Source organism: Zea mays, chromosome 6 (genome assembly GCF_902167145.1).
Source record: "Zea mays cultivar B73 chromosome 6, Zm-B73-REFERENCE-NAM-5.0, whole genome shotgun sequence".
NCBI lineage: Eukaryota > Viridiplantae > Streptophyta > Magnoliopsida > Poales > Poaceae > Zea > Zea mays.
Genome location: NC_050101.1, coordinates 162,640,267 through 162,663,615, shown reverse-complemented (window position 1 = coordinate 162,663,615; position 23,349 = coordinate 162,640,267). Strand labels below are relative to the sequence as shown.

The 23,349-nt window shown below is 43.4% G+C and overlaps 2 protein-coding genes across 5 annotated transcripts; both read right to left on the bottom strand.

Annotated features, from left to right (window-relative positions):
- Positions 1-597: 597 nt before the first annotated feature.
- LOC100282660 (palmitoyltransferase PFA4) lies at positions 598-8,500 on the bottom strand. Of its 3 annotated transcripts, NM_001155568.1 has the most exon segments (7): positions 639-1,120; positions 2,899-2,994; positions 3,081-3,179; positions 3,291-3,368; positions 3,449-3,550; positions 3,631-3,723; positions 7,877-8,242. In NM_001155568.1, coding segments are annotated over 7 exon segments (876 nt in total). In that variant the 5' UTR covers positions 8,153-8,242; the 3' UTR covers positions 639-988.
- Positions 8,501-18,521: 10,021 nt separating this feature from the next.
- Positions 18,522-21,689, bottom strand: LOC100191740 (uncharacterized). 2 transcript variants are annotated; one of them, XM_008649076.4, is made up of 2 exons: positions 20,747-21,689; positions 18,522-19,703 (listed from the first exon to the last, which is right to left on the bottom strand). In XM_008649076.4, the coding sequence occupies exons 1-2, from the start codon at positions 21,335-21,337 to the stop codon at positions 18,762-18,764; spliced, it is 1,533 nt and encodes a 510-aa protein (XP_008647298.1). In that variant the 5' UTR covers positions 21,338-21,689; the 3' UTR covers positions 18,522-18,761. The 2 variants fall into 2 exon arrangements, with proteins under 2 accessions (XP_008647298.1, NP_001358608.1); NM_001371679.1 differs by having other exon boundaries at positions 18,529-19,709; positions 20,747-21,464.
- Between the last annotated feature and the right edge of the window lie 1,660 nt (positions 21,690-23,349).

The following is a 23,349-nucleotide window of genomic DNA, read 5'->3' as shown; positions in this document are numbered from 1 at the left end:
AAAAAGACGCTTTCCAACAACTATCCCAACTTCCGAGCTTTCAGTTAATCTAGAGGTGAAAAGATACGAGACAAGAATAAGAGACTGTTCCAATCTTTCGTCTAATTTAGGTGTGGAAGGTCGTGAGGAAGAATAAAAAGGTTTTGGAAGCGAGATTTTAGAAATTATTTTCTGAATAAGGCCGCGTTTGGAACAAGCAGGTTTTCAGAATCTGGATATTGCACATTACCCAATAAAATGCAATGTGAGGTTGATATTTGAAATTCTTTCATGTAGCACAATCCAAGACACGGAAAGTAAAATGTTTGAAACTCTAGCAGATAAAATTTATCTCATCACGAGAATACCTAGGTAACCAAACACCGCTTAAACATGCTTCCAGTTTTTTTAGCCACTTAAAAAATCATTGATTAGCAATTCTGTACAGGAACTCTTGAGGGCATGTTTGTTTGTTTCAACCACAAACCAAGTGGATTGAACGAGATTGAGGAAGTTTAAATCTCTAATAAGTCAAAATTTCTTCCAATTCATACCAATCTCCTCGATGGAGATAACCGAAAGCCCTGAAGTAGCTCTCAGTGGTTACCTACGTATGCCTAGGCGCGCAAAAGTACACCAGATGTTACATTTCATTTTAAACAAATGTACACAAATACTCTGGGAAAATCGGTTTCATGGCCCTTGGCTACATTACATGGCCCCCAAACATACGAACTAACTTTACAACAGAATTGCAGTTTTTTTTTCTTTTTGGTAAGAACAGCCTACTCCAGATTACAAGCGAGACATTATCAAGTATGTCAAGAATGAAATAAAAAACAAGGTTAAGAGTTCATGTCTCGATTCAGGACAAACACCTGGCGAGAGGCTGTGGTAGTCATCATCTCCTGTATGTTGCAGAGTTACACGACCTGCCTTCGGAATCGTTCAGACCAAACACGTTCTAGCAGCTTAATGGGAAATCCTTTCACAAATTAGCAACTACTACCTATTGTGAATGTGCTGCTATTTTTTTTGGTGGTGTAGATACCGGAATATCATAGGATGTACGGTACCGAAGGCCATTTCCAACAGTATTCAATACAGGGCAGAGCCAGCAAAATATGTTAGGCCCAAGAACCTGCAAACAACCAATGAAACATTAATGGGAAGTGATGCAATTGTGGGTAAGATGAAAGCAACTAAGGTACATCAACATAGCCTTTTAGTCCCAAGCAAGTTAGAGTAGGCTAGAGTTGAAACCCAACAAGATGTCACCAAAAGGGGAAAGAGAGAGAAAGGGGAGAGAAAAGATTTTGAGAGCACTAAAAGGAAAAAAGGCATAATCACGGTTCGGGCACGTGGATAGCTTCTTTCCAAGCACTTCTATCCAAACATAACTTCATTGGGATATTCCATTCCTTCAAATCCCTTTTGATTGACTCCTCCCATGTCAAGTTTGATCGATCTCTACCTCTCTTCACATTATTGTCCTATCTTATGATGCCTCTATGCACTGGTGCCTCTGGGGGTCTCCAGTGGACATGCCCAAACCATCTCAACCGGTGTTGAATAAGTTTTTCCTCAATTGGCGCTACTCCTAGCCGATCGTGTATGTCATCGTTTCTCACTTGGTCCAATCTTGTGTGCCCACGTATCCAACGCAACATACGCATCTGCGACACTTAGTTATTGGATATGTCGTCTCTTAGTAGGCCAACATTCAACCCCATATAACATAGCAGGCCTAATCGTTGTCCTGTAGAACTTGCCTTTCAACTTCTGTGGCACTCTCTTGTCGCATAGGACTCTCGATGCTTGACGCCATTTCATCCACCCCGCTTTGATTTTATGGCTAACATCTTCATCAATATCACCATCTCTCTGAAGCATCGATCCTAAATAACGGAAGGTGTCCTCTGAAGCATTGATCCCAAATAATGAAAGCAACTAAGGTAGTATACCATAAATGTGTTACACCAAATCTTTATTGATTGATGTTTTGGGTGCTGAAAAGTGATCATTTTTATTTGATGTTATGATATTTGAAGAGGTATGCATATGCTCACTATTCAATTTAATATTTACAACAATTTAAGAGCCCAAACCTCTTGATCAGTCACAACTGGTGGTTTAGGGAACAAACAAGTTTAACGATGTGCCACGATCCTTATATTTTATTAGATACGAGACTAATTCATTCCTTGTTTGCTTAAATCCGAATGGGTACACTACACTATAGATGACGTTAGCTCCTGACTAGAGCTTCTAAGATTTTAACAAAAAAAGCAATGCAACTAACTCACCAACTAACGATGACATGCAAACTAACCCATCCAAACCTATGCACTGCAGTGCGCCAGCATGGTTTATTCATTCATATATCTCATTTCAAACTTCACTCTAAAATAATGCAGTTTATGACACAAAAACAGTGTTTTGCACAGCTATATGCACGATCTGTTGGTCATAGCCTTAATGGGGTGTAATATGCAATCCAGCGCATAACATGTGTGAACCTTAATTGTGTTAGGGGCATATTGTCTCCCTTTGTTTATCCACTTAATAAGTGTGCACAAATCTAAAATATCTAATGAAAAATAAAAATCAAATATGAAATACTTGACTAATAAAATGAATAATGGCAGCATAACATGTCAAATATTGATGAAATCATTTTTCATGTTATGTCTTCATCTTGTTTCTTTCTCCTGAACAGACTGCATTGAACATCCAGATTATGGCTAGCAAAACACCAATTCCAATTTGTTGACGGCTTTAGACGGATGATAAGAAGATTGTCGGTTCTCATTAATATTTCTTAGTAAATACTGGTCTATTCTCATTTTGCACTTCAAATTGAATATGTGCAACATTTATGCTCTCATAGAGAACCACAGAATAGGTAAAAGTTCTTACTGAAATAAGATTCTCATAGACACCAAGGTCATATGGATGATGATAGAGGTCTCCACCTTTTTCTGCCAACCACATCGCTCTAACTCCTTCATGGTACTGCAAGCCATTAATAACAATCTTGTCAAAACTTCTATAAACAAGAGTACTATCCGACATAATGAGAAAAATATTAAGGCACAAACCTCAATTGTAGTTTTATTCTGTAATATGAGGTAAATATGCCAACCTAAGAGCACTGCCAGCGCTAACGCTAATGGAGAAAGAATGACCCCACAGATAATCTGCCAATTTTATAAGTTCTTCAAAATTATTATTCAAAGGGAATTCCTGGCGATGGTTCAGATCAACATACAAGAAGCTAGCAACTTCTGTAGACATTCCAGAGTACTCACAATGGATGTTCGAGAAGAATCGCTGCCTGGCTGCTCATCTTTAGGAACACTATGCAAAACGCTCCCTACGATCAGAATCTGATATCAAAATGAAACATTGTAATGCACTAAGCCTCAGGAAACATGGTTGCTAGAGTAAATCAAAGAAACTCAATTACCAATGCATAGAAGCTTGCAACCACAGCATATAATACAAAGACCAAGAAAATCTTGTAGTTCTCATGTCCAACACAGTTATTAATCCAAATGCAATGATGGTCCTGCACATGCGAACTAGGTGAAAATACAAAACTGGAGAGCAGTTAGAAGAATGGAATCGAAGAATTAACACTAGCAGCACCATTTTCAGAACACATCTCTTGCAAACACGGCAATGGTGTGCACGTGGAGGTTTATAGTGGCAACATTTCTGGCAATATCTCAAGTCACCACCCTGCAAAAGTAGAGATGTACATACTAATGAGAAACTACTTTTCTCAGGTAGAAGCAAGAAAGTATAACACAGTGATGGGCTGGCCCATGATTTTTCCAAATTAAAAGAATGTGCTCAACTCAGCTTACCCTCTCCCTTCCTCATCTTTTTTATGACAAACTAAAATCTGTCACTGTAGTGAGCATTCACTTTGGAGTTACTGAAGCTAGAAACGGGCAATCATCTACTAAGGGCCTGTTTGGCAGAGGTGCTCTGCCATCCAGGAGGGGTCTTCTGCCAAATAGTTTTTTTACTGAGATGAATTAGGAGGCCGGAAGATAAAAAGAAAGTAGCTTCTCCTGATTACTCCACACACACGTACATAGTCATAGAGAAACAGAGTTTATCCTAGAGAATCACAGAGAAACATGTTTAGGCCCTGTTTGCTTCCTGCCAGGATTATATAATCCAGCTTATCTCTACTACTCTATAAGAACCTAACGTAGACCGTGATGCACGGTTCTGCCTCCTCACGACGCATACGACCCACATGTTAGTGTCTCCCTTCTTCCTCGTGCGCGCCCTCTCCCCTCTACCCCTGCATCCGCATGGTCCTCACTGCAATCCCCTCACCGATCAATGCATCGGCCATGGAAGGAAAAATCCCGTCACTGCTAAGGAAACACATCCCCTCGCCGCTATCCACGCCTTGCCGCTATCCAGCACGCAGGAATCCCATCGCCGACGACCCACACGCGCAGGACCACCCCGCCCAATCGTTCTTCCCATGCACCGCGGATGCCCCGCCCATATCCTCCACGCCCCAAACGCAATCCACGCCTCGCCGCCATGGAAGGAATCGCAACCCAATCCCCTCGTCGCCATCCAGCGCACAGGACCACCATCGGCCCGCATCCCATCGCAAGTGTAGGACCACCCGCCATCTCGTTCTTCCCATTCTACGCGCCAGCCCCGCCCGGATCTTGCGATGCTCGTGTACTTCCCATTCTACGCGCCAGCCCCGTCCAGATCTTGCGATGCTCGAGTATAAGATGGAAGACACCTCTCTGAGCCCTCAAATCTGAACACCACACCTCTCTGAAACACAAACATACTTGGTTTACAAAATAGAGAACTACTCGTGTGGCTGTTCATCTGGCAATTCAGGTTTGTGTTTCTATGTTTTATATATGTTTCCTTTTCTCTAATTGACTGTAGCTTAATCATCCGTGCACCCTTTCCGTAAATAAATAGAGTTTTAGATGTAGTTGAATCAATATTTGTGGGCAATGTGTCCTGTGCGGCATTTTGTATATTGAGTGTACCACATGAGCTATTTTAGCACTTGTCATATTTTTTATTTTTTAAAACATCAGTCACTCAAATCTGAACACCACACCTCTCTTAACAAACATTAATATGATATGCAGTATGTTGTCCAGAGTTTTGTCTAAAAATATATCTACCTGACCTCAAAAATTATGGTTTCCTTTATATGAAACTATAGTTCCTGTCAGATCACGACATTTTATATGAAACTGTAGACTTATCCAAAATTTTTGATGGTTCAAACTATGTCCTATATACCAGGTTAATATGTTCAACGTGTTGCAGTTCCTGTCAGATCACGAAGATTAACCTGTTCAAGGCGATCCAATCCCCTTAGCCCTATCCTTTTTCTTATTAGTGCATACTTCTATACACTGTGTTGTTTCAGTTCGGTGTCTCTATCTTGAACTAGGAAAAAAATGTGTTGCGGCACAGTTGTCTATCTTCACACTTTTGTGAATTGATTTAAGGGTGTCAATGTTTTTTTCCTAATTCATCTATCAGTCTGCTACAGAAATTTGTGATCTTCCTTTATTTTAATTGTGAGTCAACTATGTCTATCTTCACACTTTTGTGAATTGATTTTATGGTATCACTGTTTTCCCTAATTCATCTATCAGGTTGCTACACAAATTTCTGACCTCTCTTTATTTTAATTGTGAATTGATTTAAGAGTAAGTTGCATTCCTCATCCTTTTTTAACATAATTCTCTCAGTCACCTTGTTGATTTTTCCTAGCTACTGTCCTCACATTTTGCTCGACCTTTCACTCCCAGTATGAAGCAAAGCTCTTTCCTGGCTTGATCTATCGAATGAAGAAGCCAAAAAACGTGTTGCTGATTTTTGTTTCCGGCAAGATTGTTCTGACAAGAGCTAAGGTTAGCAGTCGTTTCTTGAGTTCATTATCATTAGAGTACATCTCAGTTTTTTTTCTGATCACGTTAGAGTATATCCAACCTTTTCTCTTTCCAGGTGAGAGATGAGACGTTGCTTTTGAAAATATCTATCCAGTCCTCATAAAGTTCATAAAAGTCCAGCAATGCTAAGTACATGGTAATTGCTAATGGGCATGAATAATTAGGGTATGTTGTTCAAGTATGTGCCCAATTGTTGTTGTTGTCCCCTTTTTATCGTTTTGTTTCCTAATTTCGATGATACCATTACCTTGGATGCTCACGAGACTTATACAATATACTATTCTTCTATGGAATCAATGTGTTGATTAATATTCGCTGCATATTTATCATTATTTATTTTTTATCAATGACAAAGCACATGTACAATCTTATATATCTTTTAAGATATGTAAACGTCTACTTTTGGTGATGCTAATTGTTGGGACTATGCTTCGTCGCCGAAGGTCTTGTAGGAAGAAGCAGCTTCGGCTGAAGCTGTCCGCATGAGATGACCGAAGGATCCTCTTCATGAAGCTTCGAATTACAAACCGACTTAAGAGTAGAATGACCTTTTAGTCCATAAATGCTTAAGTCGCTGTTGTAATCCCTTATAAGGGGCATAATTGTAATTTCCCACAGGCTGTGTCCTGTGCCTATAAATAGTGAACAGTATTCCTTTACTGTTCACGGATCCCGGTATTTGCAAGCGCATCATTCGGGAACCAATCTATGTCAAGGCAGAGGTATAACTGTATTCAATGATTAAATATACTGAGTAGATATAATATGATTCGTTTATGATTCATTTACCTTTGATACTCTACATTTTATGTTATCTTATACAATCTATTAAGATTCGATCACGAAGATTTAACCTTCGTAATCGTATTATCATCAACCTTCGTCCAAGGTCCATTATCCCCAAGAGAATAATGCTTCGTTGGACGAAGGACATTAACATTTAACATTTTATGTTGCCTTGTTCTTAATTCATAGCATTTGAGAACAAGTCCCCAACACTAATAAAAATATAGAATAACATATAATATTTTTGCATATCAATGTATTTTATCACTATTTGAATTGCGCACAAATTTCATGTCATTAGTGTTAATTTGTGAGATATGTGGTTGATGATATATATGTTGTTCATTTTCATGTAATTGTTGTGCACTATATTTATCGAATAATTTATACGCTGTCGCAACGCACGGGCACATAACTAGTGAATTATATAAGCACCTAATGATCTGCTTATAGATTATCGTAATCTAGGTATCTAGATTATATAATCCACCTAATAATATGTATGTTTATTTGTCACCTTATCTAAGCTGGATTATATAATCTAGAGGGTAAACAAACAGGACTTAGTCATAGGATCACTTATCTCCCAGATTCTGGAGCAGGAGCTCTACCAAATAGGCACTAATAATCTAGAGAATAAATCAAAATCAACTTAGGGAAAATTAAAAAAAAATCAGTCTAGATCCACTCACTTGGTAAAAAGTACTGGCTGAACTCTCAAATCTAAATTATCTACTTGTAACACGTCTACCTACCATTGTCCCAGCTATCAGCTGGAAAATTCTAGAGCAGAACTATCTGTACCCAAAATGGTCCAAAATTATCAACCAAAGGTGCATCTGAATCGCATTTGCTCGACTTTGAATAAGTTTCCTAAGTTTCAAATGAACGGTGTCAAATTTAGAATCAAAGATATGTACCAAAATTATCCAAAAAAATACTAACCAAGCTGCATCAGAATCGCATTTTCTAAGCTTTGAGGAAGGCCCCCAAGTTTGAAACGAACGGTAGTAAATTTTGAAGCAGCAGGCCCTCTCCCACCCGCAGATCCAAAACAACCCCAACACCTAACAGCGAACGGAAACCCGCCCGTCGAACCGCAGGCGAGCAAGGGAGAGAGAGACAACGCCACGCCAACGCACCTTGCGCTTGATCTCGTGGACGGTGCTCTCGGCGTCCTCGACGTCGGGCACGAAACCCGGGGGCACCCGCCCGGGGTCCCTGCGAACGGCGACGGCGTAGGTGGCGAGGCAGGCAGCTGCTAGCGCTGTGAACGCGGCGGCGTTGGCTACCCCCGCAGCCGTGGACAGGCCCAGCCACCGCGGCACGGCCACGAACACCGTGGTGTAGTAGACGTACCCGATCGCCGCGACCACGGAAAAGATCGGCAGGGTGAGGTACCCCGGCCGGCCCCCCATCAGGGCGGCGAGGCGAGCCCTAGGACTAGTAGGGTTTTTCCGGCCGGCGGAGGCGCATCGGGACGCGTCCGAGCGCGGGGCAAGCGGGTCGGGCGCGCACGCGGCGTGCGCCCGTTTAAGAAGAGCTCGCGCTCCCTAGATTCAGCGGGCGGAAGGAGCAGAGGCCCGCTCGCTGGACCTGGGTCCTGGGAGGGGGCAGGCAGCGAGAGAGCAAAGCGTGGGGGTGGTCGAGCGACCAGCCTGTGCGTGATCTGGTTGCGCCCTAGTGAATGCCTGATTGTTGCAGCAGCGCTGCGGCTGCTGCAGCAGCAACGCACCAGCAGAGGCAAACAGTAAGTGCTGGTGGGTGAGGTTTTTCCCTAAATTCGTTCTCATATATCCTATAGTGCTACAGTGAAGATTTCTTCGTCTATACTTTCATCTTCTGCAGCGGTTCAACCTATATTTCTCGTCTAAACCTCACCATCCCAATAAAATATACATTTTTTTCAACTAACTCAACTACCAGTCATTTTATTTTCCATTCTTTATTTTTCATAACAAATCGCATACTGCCTTGTCCATAAACATTCTAATTTGTACAAAAAATTAAAACACATTAGTTACACATAATTTTCGCACATGAAATTAACTACATAATTCCTGCATTTCAAAATTACAAAAATAACTATATTACACATCTAACGTAATATCCACTGATGTCTCACTTTGAGCCAATTTGTTTTTCGTTTAAAGAAGATAGAACATTGAATATACCAAGTCTCTAATTTCCATAGATTAACTTTTACAAAATGGAACATTTACTATACCAAAGGTGTTTAAAATACTTTTAGCAGCTTTATGTCTTTGTTAGACATTACAGTTGCCAGCTTTCTTTGTAATCATGGTGGGAAAATGGCAATACAAATAATCGTTCACAACGAAAATAAGTTGTTTGTTCCACGGATCTCACAGGTCGTACCACCGGCACATGAAGCAAGCACTGCACGGAAACTTCAGCAAGATCCTTCTCCAGCGCGCACGAATGGAGGTGGTTGGAGAGAGAAGTGATCACGCCAGTGTCGTAGCGTCACTCCACATCTTGGGAAGAGAGACAAATAATCCCAGGTAGAGGCGCTCGAAGTAGGATGCGTTGAGCCTTTAGAGGAAGTTTGTAGCCTCTGTACATGCTACAGTCATATGAGAGAGGGATGCGATGCAGATAGTCTAACAGGTAAGCCCTTATCTGGTTGAGGACACCAAGGCAAACAGTAACCGCAGCAACAGTTGCTGCAGCAGCAACGTGCTAACGGCGTGAGCTGTAGCAGCCGGTGAGGTAGCATGTGACACCAGCGGCCACGACATTCATTGGCCTTTGTTCAGTTAAGAAAAATGATTTTTGATTTGTAGGGATAAAATCTCGCGTAGGTGTTGTTTGGCTTCCATTACTAAAATTTATCCCGTGTTTTGGATTTAACATTAAATATATTTTAGTTATAAAATTAATTATAGATAAAAACTAAACAACGAGACAAATTTATGACATATCTCATGTAGTGTTGTGATGTGCGCATCATCTGTCATGCTCCCGGTCTCTCGCTACGTATGTCATAATGTGCACATCTCAAGTTAGCGTGGAGGATGTGCTCCTCCACCTGCCACATCTTAGTCTTTTGCAATGTGTGTAGGCTCAGCACACGTATGGGTCATCTACAATGTGTATAGCATATGTCTATAGGGTCTCAGAGCGATGTCAATAGGATCCTCACTATAATAGGACGGGTTTTGCACCTGCCTAGCCTCATCTGTCAACTGTAATCGTCACCCCTTGGTCTATAAAAAGGAGAGGGAGGTGTTGGGTGTGTCCTCTACAGCCGGTCAATAGAGACTGGATTGGGCTTAACCCAACTATCGTTCCTTTAATCGGGCCCTTGATCGGGAGGGCCCACGCTAACCTCGGTTGGAGCCCCCAGTCACACGACGCTATATATATAGGACTAAGGGGTCGCAGGAAAAACTAACGCAAGTACCTCGCCCCAAAACCCTAGCTACCAGAGGCCCCCATCGCCTAAGTGTCGGAGTGTCCGGAAACGCTACAACCAACGGCAGCTCGGATTCGATGCGTGCTGTTTCTCTGCAGGACAACAATATGAAGACAGCAACTACAACTCTCCAACAATAAGGTATGTTTTCCTATTCCTCTTAGTAGAAGAGATGTACTCGTCATAAAGATTTCACTTCCAGTTACGGATTGGTTTTCTAAGGACTTAGGAATCGATCCTACACAGTATAGATTCTAACAATGGTATCGGAGCCGTCCTAAGAACCTAGATCTCCTAATCCACATTCGATTTTATGAGATCACAGAAAGATCTCAGATCAATATGATTGAACTCATTTTTTTTAATCATTGTTCATCACCCAAGAACAGAAAGATTAAATCCAGAGAAAAGGTAGTTACTCTTGGGTTAGAGTTTAACCTAACCCGAGTTCTTGGGTCTTAGGCCAATGTAAAGAGACAGGGTCTCGGCCATACCCATGCCAGAGTAATAGTTCATCGACGGTCTAGGGTTAGGGTTTTCTTACCTAACACTAGTTACCAGATCGAGACAACAGAGACCTCAAAGGGTTCGGGATTTTAAATCCACGACCAAAACACAAGATCAAAAAGAAATAGAGATAGAACGCATTAGGGTTCGTGACCCTAGTTTCAACAAATCGTCCCAGGATTAAATCTGTCAATAGAAAAACAGATATGTCATCGGGGATACCCAGATCTACGTGTTTTTTTTTCAACTCAAAACTCGATCCCAAAAACATACATAAGATCCATTTCATACAGTCATACACACAGTATGGGAATCGAAAAAAAGGACTAGATCCGGGTGTATAGAACTCATAGAGAAAGGGCCAGATGACCGGGTTTTATCTCGCGCCATTCAGATCACCTTCGGTGCTCCACCGAAGGCGACGCGCCCTCCCTAGAGGACGCGTTGACCGGCGGTAAAGACAGAGGGAACCATGAGCTTCAACAGTGAGCTTGACCAAGTGGGAGCTTAGCCGCCAGCAGGGAGAACCGCGCTGCTCGCCTCGGCATAACCCAGAGCGTGAGCTGCGCGGTTGGGAAAGAAAACAGAGAAGATTAAATAGCAGCCAGCTGCTAGAAAGAGAGATTGAGAAAAACAGAAATCAGTCGAGGCTGCATGCGGCCAACAGTAGGGAGAAAAAAAAAGGTGAGAGTAGAGCAACTGGCCACGGCTTCATGCGGCTAGAAGAAAAACAGCACCAAGAAAACAGAGAGAGAGGTCGTGAGGCATAGGAGCTTCATTTGGCTGAGGCAAGAAGCCAGCAGAGAGCTGTTTGCCAAGCCGTTTGCCAATAGATGTTTTGGCCGAGGCAAGAAACAGAGAGGGAGTGTAGAACGGCGGCGGCCGGATTTTGGCTGACGGCCAAAGCAGCAGGGCACGGTCGGCCATGGCCCCGTGGCGGCCGGATGTGTTGTGCGGCTGGGAGAGGAAGAGAAATAATTAGGGTTTGAATCCTTCTCCGATTTTTCAGCCTTAAATAGAAACTGCGACAGTATGCAACTAAATTTGGACGGTAGGATCTCATCCTACGGCGCGCAGAAAGATAGGGAAAGAGGCGTCCGTGCGGCTGGGCCAAATTGGCGACCCAGGCCCACGTTGAGGCCAGCGAGCGCCCTCCCGCAGCCACGCCGCATGGGCTGAATGCGCAGCCCAGGCCCAGGTTGCGGCTTGGACGCACACTGCCCTCCCCTAGAGGCTGATTTGGGTCGCCAGTGACCAGGCCGAAAGGCCGTTTTAAGGCCATAACGGCCTTAATTTTTCCAGCGAATTTTAATTATTTTATTTATTTCCTGGAATTAGTGAACAAAAAAATCAGTTAAATAGTAAAGAAAATACAGGAAATTGTAGATTTTTTTATGAAGAAAATTACAGAGATATTTTTGGACTATATATTATTCCGCTGCGTACTTTGGTATTTTTCAGTATTTTATGCAATTTTTCCAGTTTGATTATGAAACCAACGTGGATTAATTTATTGTTTAAATTGCATAGAATTCAGAAAATTTGCGGTAATTGAATATTCTAACCAACGTTAGATATTGTTACCACATTTTTGAACAGAAGTATACATATTCTAGATCATCAAACGATGGTTTTAGAATTTTAGAACAAGATTATTATTTGTTTTTCTATGCACTATTGTTTATTATGAAGCCTACGTGGATTAATTCTCTTTAAGTGCATAGAAATTCAGATTTTTTTGTGGTGATTGAATATTTTGACCAACGTCGAATATTGTTGCCACATTTTATACAAGAATTAAGTTTTCTAGATCATCCAACGATGGTTTAGAACTTTAGAACAAGAAATTTTATAGATCGGACATGGTTATTATTTGACCAACATCGAATATTTAATTCATGCAAGTTCTATGTTTCAGTATTTACTTCAGATGTCCTAAATATTTTCTGTTTTACTTTGCAAAAGTGCACATATTGGCCTACTAGTTGGTGAGATAAGGTAGATTAAACCGCTATGTGGTATTTATTGTCACTTATGGCGGGCAAAGATTGAAATGATAACTACAGTGAATGAAATAGATTCCTCACTGTGGCTTAAGAAACCCACTAAGCCTACAGTAGGCTCACCTTAGAATGACCTTAAGATGGCGCAATACAGCATCTATAAGGTCAACTGAAAAAGATCCAAGTGTAATGTACTTGATCACAATAAGAGTCTCATCCAGGATCCTATTGAGGGTGCTATTCCAGAATATGAGACATTTCATGATCAGTAAAACACATGTCTAAATGGACAAGTGCTATATAGATAAATTCACGACACAGTGTGTCTAGAAGGAGGAAAGGTTGATAAGTCAAATAAGTGATTCTATCAATCTTTCCAAGCTAAGAATCCTCAAACAGAACAATACCTCTAAGAAAGGTTCAAGAATAAGATCAAACATGATCACGATATTTTCTATATGCAACAATCAGACTGTTTCTCAGATTCCCCTGAGACCTGCCTCTATTGCAAGAAGACAGGGTATACAATAGAAAGTGTCCAGAATTCCTGCAATAGATGCTACAGAATGCAATTCCGTACAAACCTAAGGCTCCCAGAGGGCTGAAACAGTTACAGTGGTTAACGGAAAGCAAGCAGACACTTAACTTCAGTTTCGTGATTAGACAATCAGCACATCCACTATCACTTCGGTGACAGAGACTGTGTGTTATTCAGTTTTGATAATAAAGATGTTGGTCTCGCCATCTGACGAGACATGCTTTATTTATCTTTGCACAGTGGTGCTAGATACACCAGAAAACAAACCAGCCAACATTGGCAGGAGTAAGAAAACAATGTGATGGAGAAACCTCGTCGAAATTATGGCACTATTGTTTGGGCCATATTTCGAGGGGGAGAAAAGAAGTCTCGTTAAGGGACGGATTCTCCATCACCTAGACTTCACAGACTTAGAGCAATGCAGAGATTGCATCCACAGTACGAGAGTGTTAGAAATTATTCGTATAGATATATGTGTTCCTTTTCCAGTTAGGACAGTTTGACTTGTTCATAACCTTCACAAATGACTACTCTCGGTACGATTATTTACCCTTTTTTTTAAGGGACAGATCATAAGATTTAGACAAGTTTAAATAGTTCAATGCTGATGTAGAAAAACAACATGATTTGAACACAAAGATTGTCATATCAAATCGTGTGGGGGAGTACTGTGGGCACCATACTGAGTATGGACAGGTCCCAGGATCCTTTCGCGAGGTTCCTAAGTGAAAACAGTATTGTAGCTCAGTATTTTACACCTGGTGAACCGCAACAGAATGTGGTTGCCTAAAGGCGTAAGAAGAACACTGATGGACATGGTAATGAGTATGCTTAGTTACTCTAACTTACCATTGGGTTTATGGATGGAGGTTTTAAAAACCGCTATGCAAATACTCAACAAAGTTCCTAGCAAATCAGTGGCTAAAACTCCATATGAGTTGTGAACTGGCAGAAAGCTCACGCTCAACTACTTCCACATATGGGGTTGTCCAGCAGAAGCTAGAATATTTAATCCTGGGCAGAAAAAGCTAGATGAGAGAACCACTAGCTACCATTTTATTGGCTATCCTGAGAGATCGAAGGGTTACAGATTCTACTGCCCAGGCAGACAAACCAAGTTTGTCTGAAACCAGACATGCCATTTTCCTACAAGATGACTTGATCAAGGGGAGTAAGGTACTCAGAGAGGTTGACCTTCAGGAAAAGAGGACGTATGTCCCAATTCCGATGGTTGAAGAACCATACTTCTCGATACCCGCTGTGGTTCCACCAACGGTTGTAACGACTCGAGGTGAAACCCCTGCTGCAAATATTGTATCACCAAGTGCAACTACTACAGAGCAAGTCACTTCACCTTCTGCACATTCTGGCTCTTCTGAGTCGGTTGCACAGGAGAGTCCACATGACAGTAGTAGTGTTGCGCCAAGTGATGCACCAATGCAGGAGCCCCAGAACGAACCAGAACTAGAAACAAGTTTATGAAGGTCTCAAAGGTCTATACGATCTGCGACTCCTGATGATTATCGAGTTTACACAAGTGTAGACATAGAAAGCGATGAGTTTTATATGTGTGAGGACATCGATGCAGAAGGTGATCCCACTACATATGAAATAGCTATGAGAAGCGCAAATTAGTGGGTCTAGAAGACCAAGCGTGACTTCAAAGGGAATATAGAAAGATACAAGAACATGTGGCCAAGGCGTTCACATAGTGAGAAGGCATTGACTACCTTGAAACCTTCTCACATGTTTCAACAAAAGATTCATTCAGAGTCATAATGGCACTAGTTGCTCATTTTGATCTAGAGCTCCATCAGATAGATGTAAAGACAACATCACTAAATGGAGAGTTAACAGAAAAACGTGTTCATGACACAACCAAAGGGCTTTGTTGTGAGCAGTAAAAGAAAAACAAGAGATGTCACTTAAGGAGGTCCATTTATGGATTAAAACATTCCTCCAGATAGTGGTACGTCAAGTCTGATCAGACTATCAGAAAGTTTAGTTTCGAGGATAACAAGGAAGATAATTGCATTTATGCGAAATCTAAGGAAAAATAAAGTATATCTTCCTTGTTCTGTATGTCGATGACATATGTTTAGCTAGTAGTGATAAAGATCTACTGGCGGCAACAGAAAGTTTTTGTTCCTCGAACTTCGATATAAAAAGACATAGGAGAAGCCTCTTATGTTTTAAAATAGAATTTCACAGAGATTGACATAATGAAGTATTAGAACTCTCACAGAAGTCATACATAGAAAAGTACTAAAGAAGTACAGTATGCATCAGTGTAAGGCCGCGCCTGCGCCAAAAGTCAAGGGTGATAAGTTTGGGAATCATCAGTGTCCCCAGATTCAGTGTCAGAAAGATCAGATAAAGTCAGTATCATATGCTTCTACTATCAGAAGCATTTTGTATGCTCAAATATATATTCGCCCTGACTTAGAATTTACTACCGGGATGCTTGGGAGATATCAGATCAACCCAAGCATAGAACACTGTTAAGCAGTTAAGAAGGCTCTAATGTACCTCTAAGGTACGAAAATGGCCTCATGCTAACAAATATAAGATCTAGTTCCCTATTTCGAGGTATAAATTTACTATATCTGGGGGAGTTATTTCTTATAAAAGTTGCAAACAGACAGCGAGAGCATCGTCGACAATGCACACTGAGTTTGTAACCATGCATGAGGCAAATGGGCAGGCAATAAAGATAAAGAAATTTGTACCCGGATTAAGAGTGGTTGATAGCATAGAGCGACCACTGAGAATTTACTGCGATAATGAGCCAGCGGTACCGTACTCCTATAACAGCAAGTCATGTGGCGCTGCCAAGTTCATTGACTTTTAGTATTATGTTGTTAAGGAGTAGATTCAGGATCAAATCATAAAAGATGAGCATAACAGAAGATAGCAGATGCTAGCGGATCCGCTCACAAAAGGTCTTCTACCCAGCGTGTTTAGTAAGCACGCAGCCGGCATGGGTTTTAAGGGAGTACCTATGATCTTGAATCAAAGGGGCTACAGATTGCAACCAAATGAAGTCTCTTTTTTCGTTCTGAAGCAGGAGAGCATGTTGTAGTCAATGAGTGCGATGATACTTAATCGGTTATTGTCACGCATTGGTCTCTATGTGTAAACTTGTCGAGGGATGGAATCCAGAAAAGTTGAGTACAAGGAATGTAGAGAACAAAGGGGAGATTGTTGGGTGTGTCCTCTACAGCCGGTCAATAGAGACTGGATTGGGCTTAACCCAACTATCGTTCCTTTAATCGGGCCCTTGATCGGGAGGGCCCACGCTAACCTCGGTTGGAGCCCCCAGTCACACGACGCTATATATATAGGACTAAGGGGTCGCAGGAAAAACTAACGCAAGTACCTCGCCCCAAAACCCTAGCTACCAGAGGCCCCCATCGCCTAAGTGTCGGAGTGTCCGGAAACGCTACAACCAACGGCAGCTCGGATTCGATGCGTGCTGTTTCTCTGCAGGACAACAATATGAAGACAGCAACTACAACTCTCCAACAATAAGGTATGTTTTCCTATTCCTCTTAGTAGAAGAGATGTACTCGTCATAAAGATTTCACTTCCAGTTACGGATTGGTTTTCTAAGGACTTAGGAATCGATCCTACACAGTATAGATTCTAACAGGAGGACCTCTACGCGAAGACCCCTTCTACACATCCTTTTACGGTCATCTTCCCACTCATGTTTTAGACACTCAAGCTCTTACATCCACCTTTGTGTTGGGCATTTAGATGCTTCTAAGCAATACCATATGTTTAAAGATGATGTAGGGTATTATGCATCGGTGGTCCCAGAGGCGGAGCCAGGGGACGGCAGGGGCCATGGCCCCTCCCAAGGCTACAACACAGACAAGAATATATATAAGTCTAAATTTTGTGTGTCTAAATATAAATACTCTAAATTTTGTGCGGCACAATTAATCAAAGATTTAATATAGTGGTTAGTAATACATGATCCATAACTCTGTTGTAGTATGTCAATCAAAGTCTAAAAAGACAAAGAATATAAGATAAAATATTCGTTAAATGACAAATCGATGCATAAAGCGTCAAACCTAATTTGCTTCATACGCTAATATCTAAATCTCACACCTTTATGATTCATTTTATCGTCTGGCTAGGCAGCTACAATTCCCGCTGACCACTTGACTTGCCTCTACTATATCCCCACAACCAAAGTCCAAAGAAGGTGATCACGCGAAGCAGCAGAATGAGCGTCATCAACTTATATACATATTACATTAGATCTCGTGGATAATAAAATCTACAAATTTCAACTAAAGTTGTTACCTTCTAATTGGTGTGTACACGACAAATTTGACGTGTACCAGCGTAGTTTGACGAATTTTCATGAATCATCGAGGCTAGTTGGATTTTTGAATTATCTCAAAAAAATTGTTAGCTGCCTCATGAATATTACATTCATTATATAAAAGTTGAATCTCATCAGTCGGATATTCATGGTTATATCGTCTTTATTATTTTGGTATTGTTCTTGCGTCACAACTTTAATTCAGTGTATCAATTAGTTAGAAAATGGACTCATCCACTAAAATAGTTTATAAAGATCTAAAATTCTTATTCCATGTCGAGTGCTTAAACTTGATAATATCATACAATATTTTTTTTATCAGATAGTATTGATGAATTGATCGGCCCCCCTTATATCATAATCGTGGCTCCGCCCCTAGATGGTCCAAAACTCTCTAAATTCTTTGTCTCCCTCACAATTCTCTTTACATTTGTTGTGCTCACTCTTCTGTTAATTAGACTAGCATATAGCATGTGCTAACACTACGATCCCGGTAGAGGAAGGGTCGACGGTGGTGGCGTCACGAGGGAGGAGGAATGGTGGGTGCGAAGAAGTCGCGAGAGGAGGGGAAAGGATAAGAGATGATCTAAATAATAATGTCCATTGGATTTGAGTGAGTAAGGGGGTTATCCAACAATCTAAATCGTTGGTGTTGATGATGTGTTAAGTTGAAGTGCAATTTATTTTATGTATTTAGTGAAAGTTAAGAGAGCGCGCCAACGGCGCGCCACACTTTCTAGTTATTTTGTGGATTTAGTGAAAATTATGAGTGTGACCGTTCTGTTATATAGTGGTATAGATATAGACTAGGACTGACCAGTCCTGTATGTGTTAGCTTGATCCGCCAACACACTTGCCGAATGTAACGGGGTATTTTACTTTGGGTATTCTTGACTGTGACAGGACGACACAATCAAATAGTAATTGGACGCCAAACAACGACCAGCACAAAAATCTGCTGTAGATGTGGAACAACTTTCATCTTTGATTGGACCCAGTAAAAATTCACCAAAACAATTGTAAAATAAAGAACAATACAATATACAGTACTTATTATGTAAAGAAAGGCTGATCACTGCTGTATTTTACTACTACATGTTTTATTTTTACGTACATGTATAAATGTAACAAAGTATAAACTCAAACAAATCGGTGAGCGAAGTATTTGTGCCAGAGTCCAGATCTGGGCAAGGTGTAATTGTTAGTGGAGCAGGAACCCGAGGACTTCCTTCACGCGGCTCTGCCAAGCCGGCTTCCCGGCCGCCGCCGGCTTGGCGTTCAGGACGCCGTCGTTGCCGGCGAGCACCGTGTACTTGTCCTTCCTTGTGAGGGTGGTGCACTCGAACCCGAGCGTGGCAGCGAGTATCCGCTGAACGTAGTTGGCTACATCAACGGGGCTCTTCCCCGCCGCGCACGTCGCCTCTGCGGGGAGCTGGTTCAGGAACGTCACCTCGTACACGGGCCGCGGGTTCATGAAGAAGAAGATGGGGTCCATGGCTTTCCACCCGCGCGCCGTCGTCGGGTGGAAGAGCCCCACGCGGTAGTTCATCGCCACGGGCACGATCCTGTCGCTGAGCTCCGCGAAGAGCTTGGAGAAGCGGAGCAGGAAGGGCTCCCGGCACGTGGTGCCCTCGGGGCACACGGCCACGTCGCCACTGGCCAGCTCGGCGCGCATGCGTGCCGCGTCCACTTCCCGGTCTCGCGTCAGGCGCACCGTCGGGATCGGGGAGAGGATCTCGGAGAGGCGGGAGATGGAGTATGTCACGGCGGCCACGCGGCGCCCGAGCACGGTGGCCAGCACCACGGGGTCCATGAGCGTGCGGTGCGTGCAGACGAAGAGGACCCCCGAGGGCGGCGAGCCGACGTCCGCGGCGTCGCTGGGCCTGACTGGGGGCGGCGCGCGGCCGTGAATGATCACGGCGCCGCCGAAGACCGGCGCGATGTAGGGGATGCTCCAGATGGGAACCATGAGGCCGACGGCGATGCGGACGAAGGCGACCAGCACGCCGAGAGGCAGCCAGAGGAGGATGACGAGGGACATGAATGGCGTGGGCCGGCACACGAGGCGACCGTCGTGGAAGATGACCGGCCGGAACGGTGGGGCGGCGTTCATCCCGTGGTCTCCAGTGAACGGCGGGCTGATCTGCTCCTGCATGCATGAGCATAACGCACAATCATCAGATAAAATTTTATTGCTTAGGCTCTAGAGCCCAGAGCCTATTATCTCTCCAGCTATGTCAGCTAAATAGCTAATATCCTTTTATTTATATTAGCTACTCTATTATCTAAAAATGAAACACATTACTGCTAACTAAACTTTAGTTAGCTAAGCATCTCCAAGAGACTAGCTAAATAGCTTGTCAAGCTAAATTTTAGCTACTTAATAGTATAATAGCTCTCCAACAGACTAGCCATCTAACTTGCTAAGCTATCTGGTTCTCCAAATTAACTCACTCACTAGCCAAATTTGGCTAGCAACTCTCGCTAGCCAAATTAACTTGCATGTTGGAGAGTCTGTTGGAATGAGATTTTATATATAGAGTTTAATATTTATGGAGAGACAAATAAAGAGTCAAATAAAGAGTCAAAAATAAAGAGTCTCTTGGAGATGCTCTAAACATGGCCTAAACCATAAAACTGCTTAGTTAGTTACTTAATGAGACCTCCGTCATATCCAAACGGAGAATGGTATCCTCGTTTTATTGTAACTCAACCTATCTTCTTAATCCAAATTTATATAAAAAAGAATAGTAATATTTACTATATTAGTAAATATAAACGGCATAAATTCGTAGTAAAATATAGATTTAATGGTGTACGTATTTGGCGTTACAATATTAATAAGCTTTATAAATTTATTTAAAACTAAAATAAATTGACTTAAAAATCATAAGAGGTATTTCTGTTTTGTTAGCATGTTCTTGCCGGTTGTTTTGTTAAAGAAAATTGCATGCTGAGTTAATTAATGCAGCTTGACTTTTGTGGCTGTATTTTCTCACATGAACAAATGGCATAAAATGATTAAGGCGATGTGCTTGTAGTTATGGACTATTATGGTTCACATTTGTCCTTATCATAGGCCGGAGGACGGAGACATTCTTCAGCCATCGGCGAGAAGGTGTACTATGTACTACAAAATACAGTATACAAGTAACGAAAAAATACGGACAATGATCCATCCCGTACCTCGCAGAATGTGAAGGAGCGCGCCATCTCTGAGCCGGCGATCGCGAGGTCCGGCAGGTCGTCGCCGGCGAACAGCGCGCGGGCACGGCTGGCGACGGCCTCATGGCAGGCGCCTTTGAGGAGCCCCGTGGAGCGCCTGAGCCGGCTGTACTCGAGGTCAGAGCCGACCACGGCGTGCGCGCCGAGGTGCTCCTTGGCGAAGCGCTCGACCATGACGCGGGGCATCCGCGTGACGACGACGCGCCTCCCCTCGCAGCTCCCGAAGGCCGCCCAGGCCGCGGGGTCGACGTCGTCGGCCATGAACTTGGGCAGCACGGCGCGGGACACGGCCTCCAGCTCGGCGCGTGTCACCCCCGCGGTGGCCACGAACGCGGCGGCGCGCAGCGCCAGGCCGCCACGGCCCGCCAGCTCCAGCAGCCGCAGCAGCGGGCACAGCGCCAGCAGCAGCGCGAAGCGCGGCAGCCCGGACGCCTCGAACGCCACGAGCATGAAGTACGGGAGCGTGTCCGCGCTCCGAAGCAGCGCGCCCTCCAGCTCCGCCACCACGGACCGCCGCGCGCGCGGCGGTGCCGCCTGGGACGCCGGCGTCATCAGCGTCGGCGTGGTGATTATTGACCCTGATCGAAAACCGAGCTCCTCCGCAGGTCCTGTGCGCTGGCTAGCTTTTGCCGTGATCGACGTGCCGGGACGTACGTGGAGGACTGATGCGGCCGTCGAAGGAAGCAAGTTTTTGCGAGTCGAGCAAAGGACGTGGACGAGGGTTATATGGGTTATGGGAGGCAGAGGCGGTGGGCAGCGTTTGGCTTGACCTCGACCACCTAGCGCGCGCGCATGGCGCCGGTGCGGGTAAGCGGCCGTCAACCACCCCGCACCTGCGGCCGCGGAGCGGTAGGACTTGCAGGGAGAGGGCTGCGCCTGGGAATGGGATTACGTAACGTGCGTGCAGAAGCAGCAGGGTGGCGCGCAGAATAAGCGCGGGAGATCGAGGTGATCACCTAACTCGCAACAAACAGAGGCCTGATTGTATTATACTATAAGCAACTGGCCGAGTAAACTGATGGGCTAATTGACCACGATTCCCATCTATTGCCCGCGCTACCCAGCCACGCGGCTTCGCGGCGTTTGTCAACTGTTGCCTTCGTGTGAAACGATGAGATGGCTGGGTGTCCATGGAACAGAGCAGAAGGCGCGTGGTTGCGTGACTGACCGCGTCGCGCCGCGAGGTCGACGGAATTTAAAGGCGATGATAGCCACTGACGGTGCCCGCTAGAACGTTCCCGCCAGTGCCAGACTCGCCAACGACGCATCCATCGGCCATCGCCGGGCTCGCCGCGCGCGGCACAAACCTACGGCGGCTAGGGCTGGAAAAAAAAATCTAGGCCTTCGAGCTCGTTGTCTAGCGAGTCTCGAGTGAACCAAGCCGATGTAGGTTTTCGAGCTTGTTGTCTAGCGAGCCGATCCAGCTCGTTCTAGTTCATGGGCTATGTTAAATTAATCAAACTATAGAATAATAATGAATATTGGACGATTTTACTTATAATGTTGAAGACTGATTATATTTGTCACATTTATATATTATTAAATCACTATATAATGTAATATTATTTATTAAGGTGCAGCTCGCCATAACTAGACCTTGAGAACCCTAGAACCTCGTCTCTCTATAATTCTAAAATTTCTCGTCTCCTTTCCATCGTGTTGCCGCCCTTGCCCGTCGCCCCATTCCCTATTTGCTTCTGCGACGCACCCGCAACTGAGGAGTAACCACGGTCCTCGACTTTGCTCCCGCCCCCGAGGGTTACGCATCCTTCCTCCCGTCTTTTCGGACCTTAATCCTTTTTAGTACTTTTTAGTAGAGTGGTTATGTAGCTCATTAGCAGACACCGTAAATTGGATATGCTTTTCTTAGTTTTGTTTGTGCAGCAAGCAGTAGTTTGGTTGTAGTAGTATGGATGAAGGAGGATAGGGATTTTGTAGAATCATGTGTTAGTGGGACTATGCAGATGAGATAGCTTGGTTTTACTTGACGCATGCTATCAGTCAGGATTAGTCAAATTCACAGTACTAGATTGAGATGTGTAATAATTTCCCTCCAACAGTTATACACTAGCTATTTTGTCTAGAAAATTTTCCTCAACACAGACCCTACAATTTCAATGAAGTAGTAATATGATAGTTAAGTCTCTGGTCTAGTGGGTGTGAGGAAGCCAAATGTTTAGCTTGGATGTAAATTCCTTGTGGACTCCTTTCAATTCTGGCTAGATATGCTTCTTTTGCCATATGTTATGAGTGTGTTCCACATAGGGGGAACAAAGTTATCTAGTCTCCAGAGTCCAGTACGCTCATTGCAACATCCAATATTGGTGACTGCTATTGTCCTTGGCAAAAAAATAAATGATGATTTGATGACAATGTCAGGATGTTGTTTCACATATTATAATACCCACAAAAGATGTATTGTTTCTTACCTAATTTGCACATTGAATGCATAGTCAGTTTGTGGTCTACAAGATGCTCCAACACCATAAGTTAAACTACATAAATACTTCATCGTTAAGCAACTAAAAATTAAACGTTGAATGTTTTCATCCTCTTTACAAGCC

Bases quoted from the DNA above. Each gene is read 5' to 3' on its own strand.
- LOC100282660 (XM_008649644.3), bottom strand. From the start codon at position 8,152: ATGGGGGGCCGGCCGGGGTACCTCACCCTGCCGATCTTTTCCGTGGTC. The intron at 3,724-7,876 runs GTGCGTTGGCGT...CTACTTTTGCAG, and splicing joins TCCACGAGATCAAGCGCAAG to GGTGGTGACTTGAGATATTG. The intron at 3,551-3,630 runs GTGCTGCTAGTG...TCGCATGTGCAG, and splicing joins AGAGATGTGTTCTGAAAATG to GACCATCATTGCATTTGGAT.
- LOC100191740 (NM_001371679.1), bottom strand. From the start codon at position 21,337: ATGACGCCGGCGTCCCAGGCGGCACCGCCGCGCGCGCGGCGGTCCGTG. The intron at 19,710-20,746 runs GTACGGGATGGA...TCATGCATGCAG, and splicing joins GCTCCTTCACATTCTGCGAG to GAGCAGATCAGCCCGCCGTT.